General features: G+C 39.5%; 1 protein-coding gene across 1 annotated transcript in view; it reads right to left on the reverse strand.

Annotated features, from left to right (window-relative positions):
- The window catches only part of rbfox3a (RNA binding fox-1 homolog 3a), a gene marked incomplete at its 3' end in the record, with an annotated part of 301849 nt that overhangs the window by 24145 nt on the left and 262024 nt on the right, over positions 1-15680 (reverse strand). Inside the window, exon 8 of the mRNA XM_083932783.1 lies at positions 112-244. Coding sequence (XP_083788909.1) covers positions 112-244 — 133 coding nt within the window. The remainder of the gene's footprint in view (positions 1-111; positions 245-15680) is intronic.

The raw sequence follows: 15680 nt of genomic DNA on the forward strand, positions 1-15680 counted from the left end.
GCCCAACCCCCCGCGACCCCGATAGGGACAAGGGGTTGAAGATGAATGAATGAATGAATGTTTCAGTTGAATTTGTGTGTGTTGTGTGTGTGTGTGTGAGCAGACACTCACGCTCCATAGGCAGGGATGGGTGGAGGAGGAGGTGCAGCACGGAATGTATTGTAGACAGCGCGACCCCTCCCTCTCAAATGAGCCCCTCTATAAGCCACAGCTGCTCCTGTACTGGGGTATGGAAACCCTGTCACTGAAAGAGAGAGAGAGAAAGAGAGAGATGGGAACAAGCACAACATGTTACAACACTAAGTTTATTTGCAAAAATATCACTAAACATTTAAAGGATATGGCTGCCGTCGTGCTACAGCTTTGTTATTTTCAATAAATCACACGAAAAGACCAACACAAAAAATGTGTCAGTAAATCTTTCAACATTCTCTAACTTCCCTATGTATGATTTCATAAATAATAATAAAAAAAGCTCAGTAATTTCCTAAAGCAGCTATTTTTCACTGTAGATTACAACATATTTGGAACTTGTCACTAGGGGTGACCGACAATATTAGATGGTGAAGGAATATAACGTGTTGAGGATCTGCCAAAGCACAGAGATCATAATATCGTTTGTAGGACACATTCTATCCACTGCTGTTCTCTGCTCTGCATAGACGCATCAGGTTTTTTTGTCCTCAGCCAAATCACACTATTGGCTAGTGCGCCTCAACCAATCATAGCAAACTACAAGCAGTGACGTGGGTTTCTCATCTCCATCACGATTGATTCAGAGAGTTGCAGGAAGTGATGGCTGATAATGTAAACAGAATGGAGGAGTTACAGCGTGTCCTAACAGCATGTGAGCGTCATACTACCGCGTAACATCGATGCTCTCTGTCCACACTTATTCATAGAATGTGTGGAAAAATCTGTAAAATATGTCCCTGAAAAAACAGGTATATGTCCTGTGCACCAGCTGACTACTAATGTGTTTAACAAGGAGGCAGCACCGTCACTTCAGAGGCCGCCCTCTGCTCAAAGCTGCCACATACACACACATACACACACACACACACACACACACACACACACACACACACACACACACACACACACACACACACACACACACACACACACACACACACACATACTCGCACACACACACACACACACACACACACACACACACACACACGCACACAGACACACACACACACACACACAAACACACACACACACACACACACACACACACACACACACACACACACACACACACACACACTGCAGTGACCTTATCTGGCCTGTTTAGCTTCAACAACACATGTATTTAGGTTTCAAAGTGAAATGAGGGGGTCTTGTTTAGATAATTCATCATTTCGACTTCATGATCAGCTGATCTCTGTCTAGCACAGCACCTTCAATGTGCACGACAGGAATAAAATAGAAATTGGGTAGTATACTGAGAGTCAAATGGTGAGGAGACCAGCCAGCAGAGGCAACAGGTAGCTTTAGGGAACTTATTGTTAAATGTCCATTGTACTTGGTATAAGTTGGCAAAATTGCACAAACTTATTACAGTCTGTTCAGAAAGGTTCTTTGGCCTAAATGCTTTGTCATATATTTTCTCTTTTAGGGCTGTGCTTTTACATAGGTAAATACTTTGGTTGCACTGTTCAGTAACATGCAAAATAGTCAAAAATCAATGTATAAAATCCTAATTTTACTATAAAAAAAATTGTGATATGATAATTTGACCTCATCGCCCAGAATGTAGACAACAGTAGAGCTTTATGGAACATATATAGTGCCTATAGAAAGTCATGATACCCTTTTGAAATAGTCACTTTTTTTGTTTGACGATACATAAAAAAGAAATTCCAGCGTGATTTTCACATTTTGCCTAAGCACATTCAATTCATTCTTTTTAATTTTTCTTTTTTTTATTTTATTTCTGAAAATGAATTAAAAATTAAAAACTAGAATAGCAGGGTTGGAAAAGTGATGAGTCCCTTTAGAATAACCATTAGTTTCAGGTTTAACCAATCACCTTCCAGATCACACACCAAGTTAATTGGCCTCCACCTGACATTAACTGTGGTGTTTTGATTTTTACTTCAGAATAAAATCAGCTGTTCCTTTGATTTTTACAACAGAATAAAACCAGCTGTTCCTTTAGTTTTACTTCAGAATAAAATCAGCTTGACGATTCCACCCCTAGTTGTGCATGGTAACACAAAGAATTCACCATGGTTGGAAAGATGCTTTTCCAAAGAGCTACAGGATAAAGTTGTGGATAGGCACAAGCTAGGAGAATGATATAAAAAGATTTCAGAGGCTTTAACTCTCCCTCTGAGGACCGTTCATAGTATTGTCCAGAAGTGGAAGGCATATGGATTAACCCAGACCTGGCCTAGATCGGGCCGCCCCTCCAAATTGGATGAAAAGATCGATCAGGTGACCTTGAAGGAGTTCCAAGTCTTAATGGCAGAGGTTGGTCGATCTGTGCATGTGACAACAATTTCACAAGTTTTACATGTTTGACTGGGTGGAGAGAAAGAAGCCTCTTCTGAAATAATGTCACACTGAGTCTCGTAAAAAAACATATTGAAGATTCTGATGCCATGTGGATAAAGGTTTTATGGTCAGTTGAGACCAAAACTGAACTTTTTGGGCTGAACTCTAATCTCTATGTTTACAAAACACAGCACACCACCCAAAACACCCCATCCCTACAGTGAAGCCTGGTGGGGACAGCATTATGTTGTGGACTTGTTTCTCTTCAGCAGGGACTGGGCAGTTGGTCAGGATTGAAGGGAAAATTAATGCTGCTAAGTCCACCCACATTCTTGAGGAAAACCCTTGTCCCTCTATTAGACACTTGAAAATGGACAGGTGGTTCACCTTCAGCGACCCAAAACACACCTCCATAAAAACAACACAGTGGCTTAAGGACAGGAAGGTGAATGCCCTAGAGTAACCCAGTCAGAGCCCTGACCTGAATCCTACAGAACATCTGTGGATGGACTTGAAGAGTGCAGTCCATCGCCACACACCACAGAATCTGACTGAACTCCAACAGTTCTGCAGGAAGAATTGGAAAATATTTCCCAATCTAGATGCACAAAGCTGTGGAGACTGATCCAAACAGACTGATGCTGTAATTAAAGCAAAATCACTTGAATGTTGTAAAGCATAATGTGAAAATAAAAAATTAAAATTATGTTTTATCATTTTAGGCTGTAAAACAAAAAAGTAACTAATTCAACAGGGTATCATGACATTCTATAGTAACTGTATATATATGATATATCAAGCTTTGGATAAGCTCACAATACATGTTAGTAGAATACATTTATTATTGTTTGTGTCTTGATGTGGGACTGGATGATAACAAAAACAGAACAACAGGGCAATAAAGAGAACATCACTAGTCTTACCCTTTAACCCGAGCGGGGAACCTTAACGCAAACTATTCAAAGTAGTGTGCGACTGAATGGGTGGATTTGGATGAGACTGTTGCTCATGAAGGAATTGTTGGGTTTCTATAAAAAATAAATAAGTCATGGAGTGGTGTCTCAACCTATTCTATATATCATATACATACATACATAACTTTTGTTTTGATTTAGCATCATAAATAAAATGGAATTGAATTGAATTAGTGGTGTGTCAGCTCCCTGGAGTGATATAATAAAACAAACTCCATCTCTCTGTCTGTTTAATGTGTCTGTGTTTTACAGTGCACACCTAAACCGTGGTTTAAAGGGGGTTAGAAGTTCTTATGGCATGGCAATGCAAGAAGTGATATACACACACTTTTTTTCTACTTTTCCTATTCGCAATTTGTTCTTATCTTGTTCTAGTTTTGAGTGTTTTGTAGCATTGGTTTCTGGTATTCATCAGTGATTTCTTATATCGGCTCTTCGCAGTTTTTTCATTTTGCACTGTGGAGAACTTTCACAAAGAAAAGAACATCGGGTTTTCACAGTCCACAAACTGTTTGCCAAACGCAAGCAAACACAAGTTTTTGGCTCATCACTTGTCACCTACCCATCATACTGTCACTTAACCTTATATACTTATATACTTTTAATAAAATCTGTACACTTCTCATCATGCATTTACATATTCAATTTAAAATAGCACAAAGACAACATATCTAATGTTTGTAAAAAGATTGTGGCAATGGCAACAAAAGAGTGTAAAAGTTGTGAAATGCTAAAAGGAAACACCTGGTGGAACATCTTATAATGAATGAGGTTAACTGGCAACAGGTTAGTAACATGACTGGGTCGAAAAAGAGCATCCAGAGAGGCTGAAGATGGGAAGCAGTTAACCACTCTGTGGAAGACTGTAATTTCAAATAGCGCAACAATTTAACAATAATGTTTCTCAATCTACAATGGCAAATCATCTTTGGATTTTATCATCTAGAGTACATAATATCATTTAAAGATTCACAGAATCTCTATTTGAAAACCAATATTGGATGTTGGTGATGTTCATTATAAACAGACAAGATTCTGTAGTGGACATCAGTGCATGGGCTCAGGAAAACTTCATCGCTGCATCCACAAATGACTCAAAGTGACGTTATGGGGGGCATTAGTACACATGGTATGGGTGACCTGCACATTTGTGAGGGCACCATTAATGCTGAACCATATATGCAGGTTTTAGAGCAACATATGCTGCCAAGTAGACAACCTTTTCAGGGAAAGCGTTGTCTATTTTAGTAAGACAATGTTTAACCACATTTTGCACATACTACAACAGCATGGCTACGTAGTAAAGAAGTTTGGATGCTAAACGGGTCTGCCTGCAGTCCAGACCTGTCTTGCATTGAACATTTTTGGTGCATTATGAAAAATTAAATATGACGAAGAAGAATGCAAACTGTTGAGCAGCTGAAATCCTTCATCAAGCAAGAATGAGAAAGCATTCCATTTTCAAAATGACAGCAGTTAGTCTCCTCTGTTCCTAAAAAACAAAGCTTTGTTAAAAGAAGAGGTGGGGCGCCCAGTTTCTCAGTGGTTAGAGCAGGCACCCCATATACAGTGGTAAACATGACCCTGTCCAACTATTTTCAAATGTGATGCTGCCATCAAATTCAAAATGGGCGTATAGTTTTCAAACATATGATATGTCGTCTTTGTGATATTTTTCAATTAAGTACCAGTTTTCAATGTTTTGTAAATCCTCAAAATGGGGTTGTGTTTTATTATGTTAATATGTATACCTATAATTCAAGTGTACTACGTATTATGTCTAAGATTCTCATTTCGATTTTATTTGTGTGATTTTCTGTTTCAGCAGCGTAGCTAAGTCACAGCTAGCTGGCCAACGTTACCTTGATGTCAGTGTTGGCTCACTGAAACCTAAGATGATGTGCCTCAGCTGTGCGACATGAATCTGCCTTTGGTTGCTTTGTGGTGCTGATGGATAGATTTGCAAACAGAAAGCTAGCGTAATTGTAAATACAACTGTAATTCATTTTACAGCATTATACCAACATGATGCTGGTCAATTATGTTCAGTCTCACTGTTTCGGCCAGTACTCGCTTGCAGCTCGGAGTGTGTGAGCATACGATCGCAGGATACCGACTGCAGTTTACTTACGGCAAACAGTGTTGCTAATAACAAGGGGTTCTTTTACCAATACAGATATCTCCATTTTAATTTAGTTTCCTAAATTGTATTTTTTTCTATTGTGCACTCAAGGGAATTCCTTAATCTATTTTAAGAATGGCAACATTATCAACCATTGATTCTGGATTGACTTACCAATTATTTCCAACAATACTGCAGGATTACAGCCTTGTTAATTGAAATGTTAGGTATAACATAATTTTTACGCTTACAGCGGTTGTGGCTAGGTTGGTAGAGTGGGTCTGAAGGGTCGACGGTTAAAGGGGGGATCCCCTGCCCTCCTTGTGTCATATCCACCTTGCCTCGTGTGAATGTGTATGAATGCTGCTGCTGATTGAGGAGGTGGTCGGAGGAAGCGTGGCCGTAGGAGCTGATTAGCAGTCACGCTTCCGTCACTCTGCCCCAGGGCAGCTGTGACTACAATGGTAGTTTACCACCACCATGTGTGTCTATGTGAAGGAATGGAACCTGGACTCTGTAAAGCACCTTGAGTACTGAGAAAGGAGCTATATAAATCCAATCCATTGTTCTTGACTTCATTTTATAACTGACACAAGCAAATCAGACCATCAGTCTGAAGAACACCGGCCAATTCTCACCTGACACCCAACATTTCACAAAACAGAAAATGAAATGGCTCAAGAACCCCAGCAGTACTTGCACTTTCAGCATACATTCACATCTCCAAAAGTTATTACGTATGAATAATGCCAAAAATTCTAAAAAGATACGTAATGTATCACACATTTCAACATTCTCATACTATGATTAATAATCTAATATGCACACAGATACATTTTTCGACATCATCCCTGCACTTCCATGCTTGGTCACATCGTTATAGATCATTTTTCAGTACTGCACTTCAATTCGGCAAGATAAATATTCTGAAATAAAAGCTGTGCATGGTCAAAAGGGTGTATTTAAAAATGTAGCTGTGTATAATCTGGGTTTAATTCGGATATGATTAAACATGTTTTTAATCTGAATGACTGGCTTGTACTTAACAGAAATGAGTTTGATATTGATTTTAGGGAGGAAGGTGCAGAAATAAGAGAAGCGGAAAATGAAAAGTGTGTGGAGACATGAGTGTCTAATAACATGGCCTGATATTAGTATTCTGTTATAATTATGCAAAATGGAACTGTTCCTGTTCACAGTGGAGGTGTATAATCCATCACAGTGATGGATTACTAAATTAGAAGCCTTCAGAGCTGTTTTCTGTGCACTTTGAAACTTAATAAAGACAATGAGCCCAATCTGTTTTTGCAGAAGTTATTTTCATATGTGGTTCATTTAGCATCATCTGACCTTTGATCTTAGTTAACCTTTCACCAACATTTGTGTCTTTTCTCAGCATTTAAATCAGCCCTCATGGAGTCACTGAGAGGACTACATCACATCATCAGCCCTCATGGAGTCACTGAGAGGACTACATTACATCAACATCTCATCAAAGACTAGGCGAGAGCTGTTCTGCCTTGCCCTCAGCTGCACCTGCCAAAAAAAATCATGGGGGACAGTTGACCTTTCTCTCACACAACATAATTTAGCAAAGGACATCAGTGTGAACGTTTACAGGTTAAGATTATTAATAGACAAGACAAAGTCAGAATAAAGTCTACAATTCATATTCATATGAAACATAAAGGTTATATACTCAGTCCCATTTATTTATTCTGAGATACTGTATAGTTGGGGGAAACCTGGTAAACAATCAGGCCATGAGCCTAGTATTTAGTTAATTAGCATTTTTAAAAGTTTTCTAAACATTGTTTTTACCTTTTTCACTATTTATTTTTGCATATTGCACTCAGTAGAAAAAACGTAGCGTATTCCTTGTGATTGTCTATTTGTGCATTTTGATCTAAAGCTGCAAACAGATTAAAACATGTTACCAATAATAAAAAAGCTGATTCAGGATTGCACAGTTTTTGTTGACAGTATGCTCTCTCAGTTCTTTTCTAGTTTTAAATGGATACATCTTTTTTTCCCCTTTTGACCATTTGGAACATCCACATTCACATTTTAAAAAGATCCAATTTTAAGTTTTGAGTTTTGGTGGTCCAGTTAACTCTTAGTTTACATTTGTATTGCAGAATGTTTCTTATTGTTTTAACCGCAGTTCCTGAATATAAGAATACATTAATAGTTTGTATATTTTTATAATGTGGGTTAATAGTCTTGTAACTATAAGTAATGATAATTTAATACTTGTAAAGAGTATACAAAATAACCAAGATTCAGTTTTAATATAGTCTCCAATTTACTATTTTATTTATAGGATACATTTTTTTATATTATATATTATCTATTAAGCTGTGGTATTTGCAAGTCCAAAAAGGTAAAGTCAAGCTGACATATGAAAGAGCAGGTACATGGGTTTTAAAAGCTACTGGACACTCAGCATCAGTGTTTACTTTAACTTAGTCTAAAAAATGTGTTAACTGAAGAAGTAAATTGAGTAATAAATGATTTCTCTCTCACTCTCTCTCGTCTGTGCTCACTCTCCTGCGGTTCGTTACAGCACCTTGAACGTAGGGTGGAGTTATACGTCATGTAAGACATGACTGATAAGGTCACATGCACATTTGTTTATATTACTGGGCAGTATTAATGCTCCTGCCTGTGTTATTATTACCTATTCTAGTTTAGTTAAAGCCTGATTTAAGATATCAAACATGACAATGTTGTGGTTTGACTGTTAGCTGGTGCTGTTAGTGATCGTCAGAGCACCGGTCACAGAGAGCTGCCCAGCTGTTTACTTCTCAAACAATCTCCTCAATTTCTGGCTGATATCAGATATTTATCAGTTATTTATCCTGTTCATACTTATAAGGCTGTGGTCCGTGATATGCATATGAATTTACATTTTCAACCTCTAAAATGTCAAAATAAGCATTGTGATCCATATAAATATTAAAATGAGCGCTGTCCCCATTCTTACGTCACATCTGCTTACTGGTTTTTGATGCGGAAGTAAAATATCTTTACAAAAACGACTCCAGCTGTTGCTATAGTGTATAGAGGCCCTGGGTATGGATGACTACACCTACTGTCTGCAGCAGCAGAGAAAAACACATCATGCTCACTGTAATGCTCAGGGACAGAAACACACACTCTCTCTCTCTCCCTCTCTTGCTGTCACCTTCTTTGAGAGACATTAACAGTCAGCTAATTGGGGGCGGGGACACCACTTCTCTCTAACCTATCAAGAATCTCCTTGTTTTCTTCAGCCAATAAGGCTGTAGCTGTCAAAGGTTTAAGCTCTATCCTGGGCTTCACCACCCCTTTAACATGAAGTCTCGATGGAGTCTGATCGCCAAAGACTCTCATTCAATCATAATATTTGTCATGCATTGTTAAATAAATTCTTACTTTTACATATAAAACAGAATCATTAAGTCTTCCTGATTAAAATAAGACAATTGGGGATGTTGAAGCTTTTAAACAGCGGTGGTGTTTCGGTGATTTTATTTGCTCGGACAAAAATGACGACTTAGTATTTTTCTATTCACAAATAGAACATTATTGATTTCTTGTATTCTCTGTTGAGATACTGTAGATAAATAAAGTATTTTTGTAAAAAAAAAGCTCTTCCTACTGTAACTAGTCAGGCAGCATTAATATGCCACACAGCCAGCACACAGTCCATTGGTGATATATTCTGTGCAAAAGATCAATTTCCCTCAAGTTGCCCCCCCCCCCCCCCCCCCCCCCTCTTAATATCAGACATCCATATATTCATTCCTCTTTGTGTGTGTATGTGTGTGCCAGCAGGCGTACTGTTTGTGTGTATATGAGTAAGCATGAGGACATGTGTATGTGCATGTCGTTGTTGGTGTGATGTATATGAATGCAATCTGATGATGAGCTATGGCTTGTGCATGCTACAGCGGTGCTGTAATAACCCATGAATCATGGCAGGGCCTCTCCCTGACAGCCAGCAGGCCCATAAAACAAACAAACAACAACATCGACTGATACACACATGCATGAAATTCTACACAGTGCACTCCGAGGCTGCATCGACACAAACATGCACACCAGATCTGTTCAGGTCTGCAGTGAATGAGAATTAGTTGTGATGTTAGCTGGAGTAACTTAGGATAAAAACAAAAGTATAAAACTGTTATTTCATTTGATTGTTATGTAATTCATGTGATTATTTTTGCAGCTGGCTTTGTGTGTGCGTGCATCACACTTTTAATTTCAAGACTGTGAAAGAAGACAAGACTTTATCATGGCGAGTGGACTTTAAATTGATAAAATATACATTCTACATTACAACAGTGAGGTTGCAAGATATTAGAGTGAATTGCAATACATTCATTTTCACTGAGCAGATACACTAAAATCTGACAATGACAACATCAACTGGAGTGGCAGAATGAACAATTAAAGTTGAAGAACTTCAGTAATGGATGCAGAGCCTGTAATAATGCAGCCCTTACTTTAAAGGCAATTTTACATTGCATTTTATACAAATGGTTTACCATAAAGATCACACTGTCATCCAGAGTTGAAGAGATTATAAATGCCATATCTTCTTAATTTGGATCGGATAAAGCTCTAACATTCTGTAGTACTGAAGCCTGAAGAAATCTGTTTTTCCTTTTGTCTAACAAAATAAACTTTAACAGCATTCCGAATTTCAGTATTTTCATTCAAACAGGCCACCATTGGCCTTTTATCCAAAACAGTATAATATACTTGTTGATACGAGTGGATTAGCCATGTTATTATAGTCTATGCATCACAGCAAGACACAGAGGAGAGGGGTACTAAAATTATATTAGGTAATACAAAGCGTTTGGTTTTGACAGCTTGTAAATTAACTTTAATGACAATCAGTTATGTATTCTGTGCCAGTTGGGTCTGTGTCTCCCAGGTTATGTCCAGGTTTTTTTCATTTATTGATAGAATGCTGTCAAATTAATTAATGAAATATTTAGAATTATGCTAGCTTACTGTGTGCAAATCACCCAGCACCACAAAGCAACAAAACAGCAGATTTATGCAATGCAGTGATCAGACATTTTCTAGTAAGCAAGCTAACATTTGCTAGTATTAGCAGCTTAAAGCACAATAAGCTGTAATTCATACAGCATTTTTATCAGCACCGCAGGAAAAGGTTTTTGTTGTACCACCACAACACAGTCCACTGTGTGCCTCTGCTAGGCTACACACACTCTGCAGCCGCTGGATCACAGACCTTCAGCCAGTGTTATCCTCAGCACCACGGGTCTGATCCTGGACCACCCAGAGTCCGTCTCCCCGTTCTATCAGCAAACTGCCATTACACAGGCGGAAAATCTTAGGTCCATCTCCAAAATGCATAAAGGAAACAAAGCACTTGTGGCCCGTCCGTTGGTTGATATTAGCAGACTCTATTTCTAAGCTAATGTTAGCTATCACTGTTGGCTGTAGGCGAGCTGAAGAGAGACAAGGGGTCTCTCATCCTTTTGTCATTTTCCAGAAAATATGTCCAGATTTCTTTCCGTAGAAGTCAGTCCACAGGCTTTTTATAAGCAACCAGCAAGTGGGGGAAGATCTCATTTTTCAAAGTCCCACTGCAGACATGTGTTAAACATTGAGAAACTACTCTAATATGAGTAATATTTTGTTTGACATGGATTTCCCACGTAGAAAAAAAACAAACAAACTTGGAGATAGAGCTGGATATCTCATTTACTTGGTCTTCAATTCGAGATCTGGCCTCACCACACCCTCCGCTGCCCGTGCGTGCAGTTGTGTATAACGTCAGAACGCTGACTTATGGTTTGGCAGATGCAACTCCCTCGAGCCAAGCAGGTGGATAGACGTACCCGGAGCCCAAGCTGCCTGCCCATGAAGCTAACATTAGCAGTCTGCAACCAAGGTATAGTTTGTGTGTCCTGAACCCAGCCTCAGTCAGACCAAGACTCAGATGAGGAATATGTTGTGCACTAAAATCAGCGACTAGCAAACATATCAGAATGGTAAGTGTAGCTTTTTTAGTTTCTGTTGTTTGTTGCTTGTAACTGTCAATGTCTGACAGTTATGATGACAGTGTGTTTTCTCTCTGTACTGACAGTCCACTCTGAGCTGGAGGTTTCAGAATTTTTTGCCGGTGTTGTGTGGATGTTTATCCCCCGTCGAATACTGTTTCACATATCAGACAGCTGATTGGTTCATTTTCTAGTGAAAGCTTACGTGAATACGTTTGAATGTCAGAGCTCAGAGAAGTGACATCTCCTCCTTTGGGAGAGGAATGTGAAAACACCGCTCTAGTGACAAACTGTGCTTAGATACCAGTCACTATATTCATAGACGGATTATCATGACTACAGGCCCTGGACACAAACTCACCAACGCCCCCTGCCAACATATGCAAACAGTGCGCATGGACGCCAGCAAATGTAATAATATCAGCAAACGTAATAAACCACATACACCCACTAATAATACTGACCATGCATGCAAAATCCAGCTGCTGACCCTCCGCTCGTGTTGTTGCCACAACAACAATATTGCTAAAGCACGAAGAAAAGAGCACAGTACCGTTATACTTGCTGTGTGTTTGTTTTTGTGAAACAATAATAATAATAACTTTGAATATTATCACAATTAAGTTATCAGTCTGTGATGTAAATAACAAAATTCAAACAATAAAGGCTTTTAACCATTTTTCTAAAAGTGTCTCTATTTTAATTGAGAATCGTTTTTATATAAATTACGAAAAAAGGTAAAGAAAATATGAGATGTTTTACATATTTCGGCCATAAGCGTGCAAACTGACCGAACATAACTTCACTTCGGTTTCATTGTTACATTTTTCATGCGGTTTGCTGCTTCCATTGTCTCTCTTGTCTCTAACTTTGTTAGCGGTCTCCAGCTGTGCCTCTTTGTGAATTTACTTGTAAGTCAATTATTATATAGCTGTATTATATCGCCTGGTTGGCACCATGGGCAAACAAAAACAAAATGGGCAGCAGTGGAAGCAACCACCACAGCAGCAGCAGCAGACACGGACACGGAGGCAGTGCTGGTCTAAAGAGCTGCAAACGAAACCGAACCTCAGACACTTGAAATGCCTCAAGCCCGTGCGTCATTGAGTCATCACATATTACTGATTTAATCTTATAATTTCTAAAACTTTCAAATGATTTTATTATCATAGTACATTTTCAAAACAACATTCATTTCAATATATATATTTTTTAATTGTACCGAAAAAACAAACAAAAAAACCTCGGAATGCCCAGGGCCCCTATTGGCTCTGGGGCCCTGGGCACACGCCCACTTTGCCCATGCGGTAATCCATCTATGCCTATAGTCAGTGTCAGACATTTTAGGAGGAAAGAAACAGAAGAAAAACATATTTGCGTAACAACCATAGACTGTATAAAGATTGATGTAGCCTCTTCATTGGGGCCCGTTCTCTCAACTTGATCCAATCGTACTCGCCTCTGGGAGTCGCCATCTTGTCAGACTTTGACTCTTCCTCATTTCATCTTACCAAAAAAGGGCATTTATGTGACGTTGAGGGGAGGGAGATACGTCCACATGGGTGACGTTTACAGAATTAGCCACATTAGCTCACATTAGCTCCATCGCCCGGCAGCTAGAATAACATAACATGTTACTAGATTAATGGGAGTGGGAGTCCCCTGTCTCTAGTACAGACTACACCGGCTCCGGGGGTGAAGTGCAGGCAGTATTTATGATCTATGATTTAAAGTGATATTCAACACAGTCCCATGCTCATAGACTGTAAAACACTGACCCTCACGGCCCGAATCCTCTTGGTGCTCCAGATTAGCATCTAGTGTGTGTGCAATAGATAGCAGGCTATGCTGCAAGTCATGGTGCAAGTGCGGCTATTTAATTAGCATAACAAAGCTAACGTTAACACGATGCTAATCACATGCTAACACATGCTAATCCTGCCAATTAGCCTTCGAGGAGAAGTGAGGCCAGAGGCTAACTGTCACTCAAGAGGCCACGCCCCTAATTATTCATAAACTTTAACCTACAATAAAATAAAAACTAGACTTTTACAAAACCATTCACCCCCCTCAGTGTTGTCATGGAGACATGACCTAAACATACAGACATAATTAAACAGGTTTAATTATGCTGTGAAAACGGCCTGTTTAACATGGGGGTCAATGAGAAACTGCTCTATTATGAAACCTGCCCCTAGTGGACACTCAGAGAACTGCAGTTTTGGGCACTTCCTTATTGGATTAACCAGGAAGTAGCTGTGGTGGGGGCTTGGTAACAACCTGTTTTCCCATAGGCAATAAAAAATAATTAATACCTTTAAAAAGTTACACACAATACTGCATGTTAAAACACCAATTTAAAAGAAGGGAGTCAATAGCTGAAAGTGATTTCAGCTTGCCTTGAACCTTGAGTGGATCAAATGCTGCTCTTCCAACTTGCAAATTTTTCCACGTATGTTAAAAAGGCCCACTTGCCTTGGTACTTTCCTGCCTGCATTTTGCATTGTAATCTTATTTGTTTTGTTCTGAAAAGCGGCAAGCGTTGTGCACATGCTCTGCCAAGCCCTGTGCCGATTGACTCCTGATTTGCATATACTCAGTCTAGGACACTCAATCAATCAGTATTACATTTCCCTCATTGTCCTTCATGACCATGCAGTCTATTTTACTAACTGAAACACTCACACACGCACACACGCACACACACACACACACACACACACACACACACACACGCACACACACGCATGCATGCACGCACACACGCGCACACACACACACACACACACACACACACACACACACACACACACACACACACACACACACACACACACACACACACACACACACACAAACACACACACACCTCATTCTCCACACCTCACATAGGCGAGGGCTATTATGCAAACTATGATTAAAAAACCCTTTTTCCTATGAGTCTCCGTTCTCAACAAAGTTTACCCCTTAGACAAAGCATATGATGTTTTGTATATGTCCTCTCTTCTGCACGCTCTAACCAGGTAATCCAGAATTTCCAGTAAGTGAGAATATGTTTTTACATGAAGAATCTCCTGTTGTGTGCCGCATGTGTGAAAGAAAAACTTCGGACTATCTCCAGACCTGATCCTCCTAACATTGTCCGGTGTTCTAATAAGAAACTAGCTCCTTCCTTGTCTGATGTCTTTGTCATGAACAATACCATTAGAAGCCAGATCATACATACATAGGGGCAAGAAATAAGGTTTGTCAAGATGCCCTAAATATGTGTTCCTTCCAGTCCATTTCTATCTTTTTGCATTGCTGAACGACGGGGCACCTAACATTTTTTTTCCCAAACCTTTTTTTGGGTAGGCCTTTAGAACAGACCGCACTCTTGGCTATTGTTGAATAGCTTCATCTTTTATTCAAGAACTTGTAGTATGTGTTGAAGTATGTGTCTATGAGAGTGAAGCTAAGTGTGACCCTGAGCATGAATGCACCACACAGACTGTACATCTATGCAAACATTCTTGCATGTGTACCTACATACCGATATTTATAAGTGTGTGAGCGTGGGTGTGTATGCGTGTGGAGATCATCCGTCATTCTTCTCGATGGGATTTGTGCACAATAAACCTGTAGCCAAACCCGACAATGGAGATGGAGTGCACTGTTCGCTGGCCAGGATTTATGGAGGCCGACTCAGCTGATGGGTGCTGGGAAAGCCATCTGATAAAGGCTGATTCATTTCCCTCTACATCCTGCTTTACTCCCTCCCCAAACTTGATTAAATGCACTCATAATTATTCCAGAAGAAATCCCAATCCCACATGCTTTCACTTACAGGTAGCAGTAAGGCATGTAGAACGCCCACGCCCCTAATTATTCATACACTTTAACCTCCAATAAAATAAAAACTAGCCTGGTACAAAAAATTTGTCATGGAAATATGACCTAAACATACAGACTAGAATGTTTTTTTGTCCCAGACCTTAAACAGGTTTAATAATGCCGTGAAAACGTCCTGTTCAACATGGGGGTCAATGAGAAACTGCTGTGTTATGA

Source organism: Echiichthys vipera (assembly GCF_963691815.1).
Source record: "Echiichthys vipera genome assembly, chromosome: 18".
NCBI classification, from domain to species: Eukaryota; Metazoa; Chordata; class Actinopteri; order Perciformes; family Trachinidae; genus Echiichthys; species Echiichthys vipera.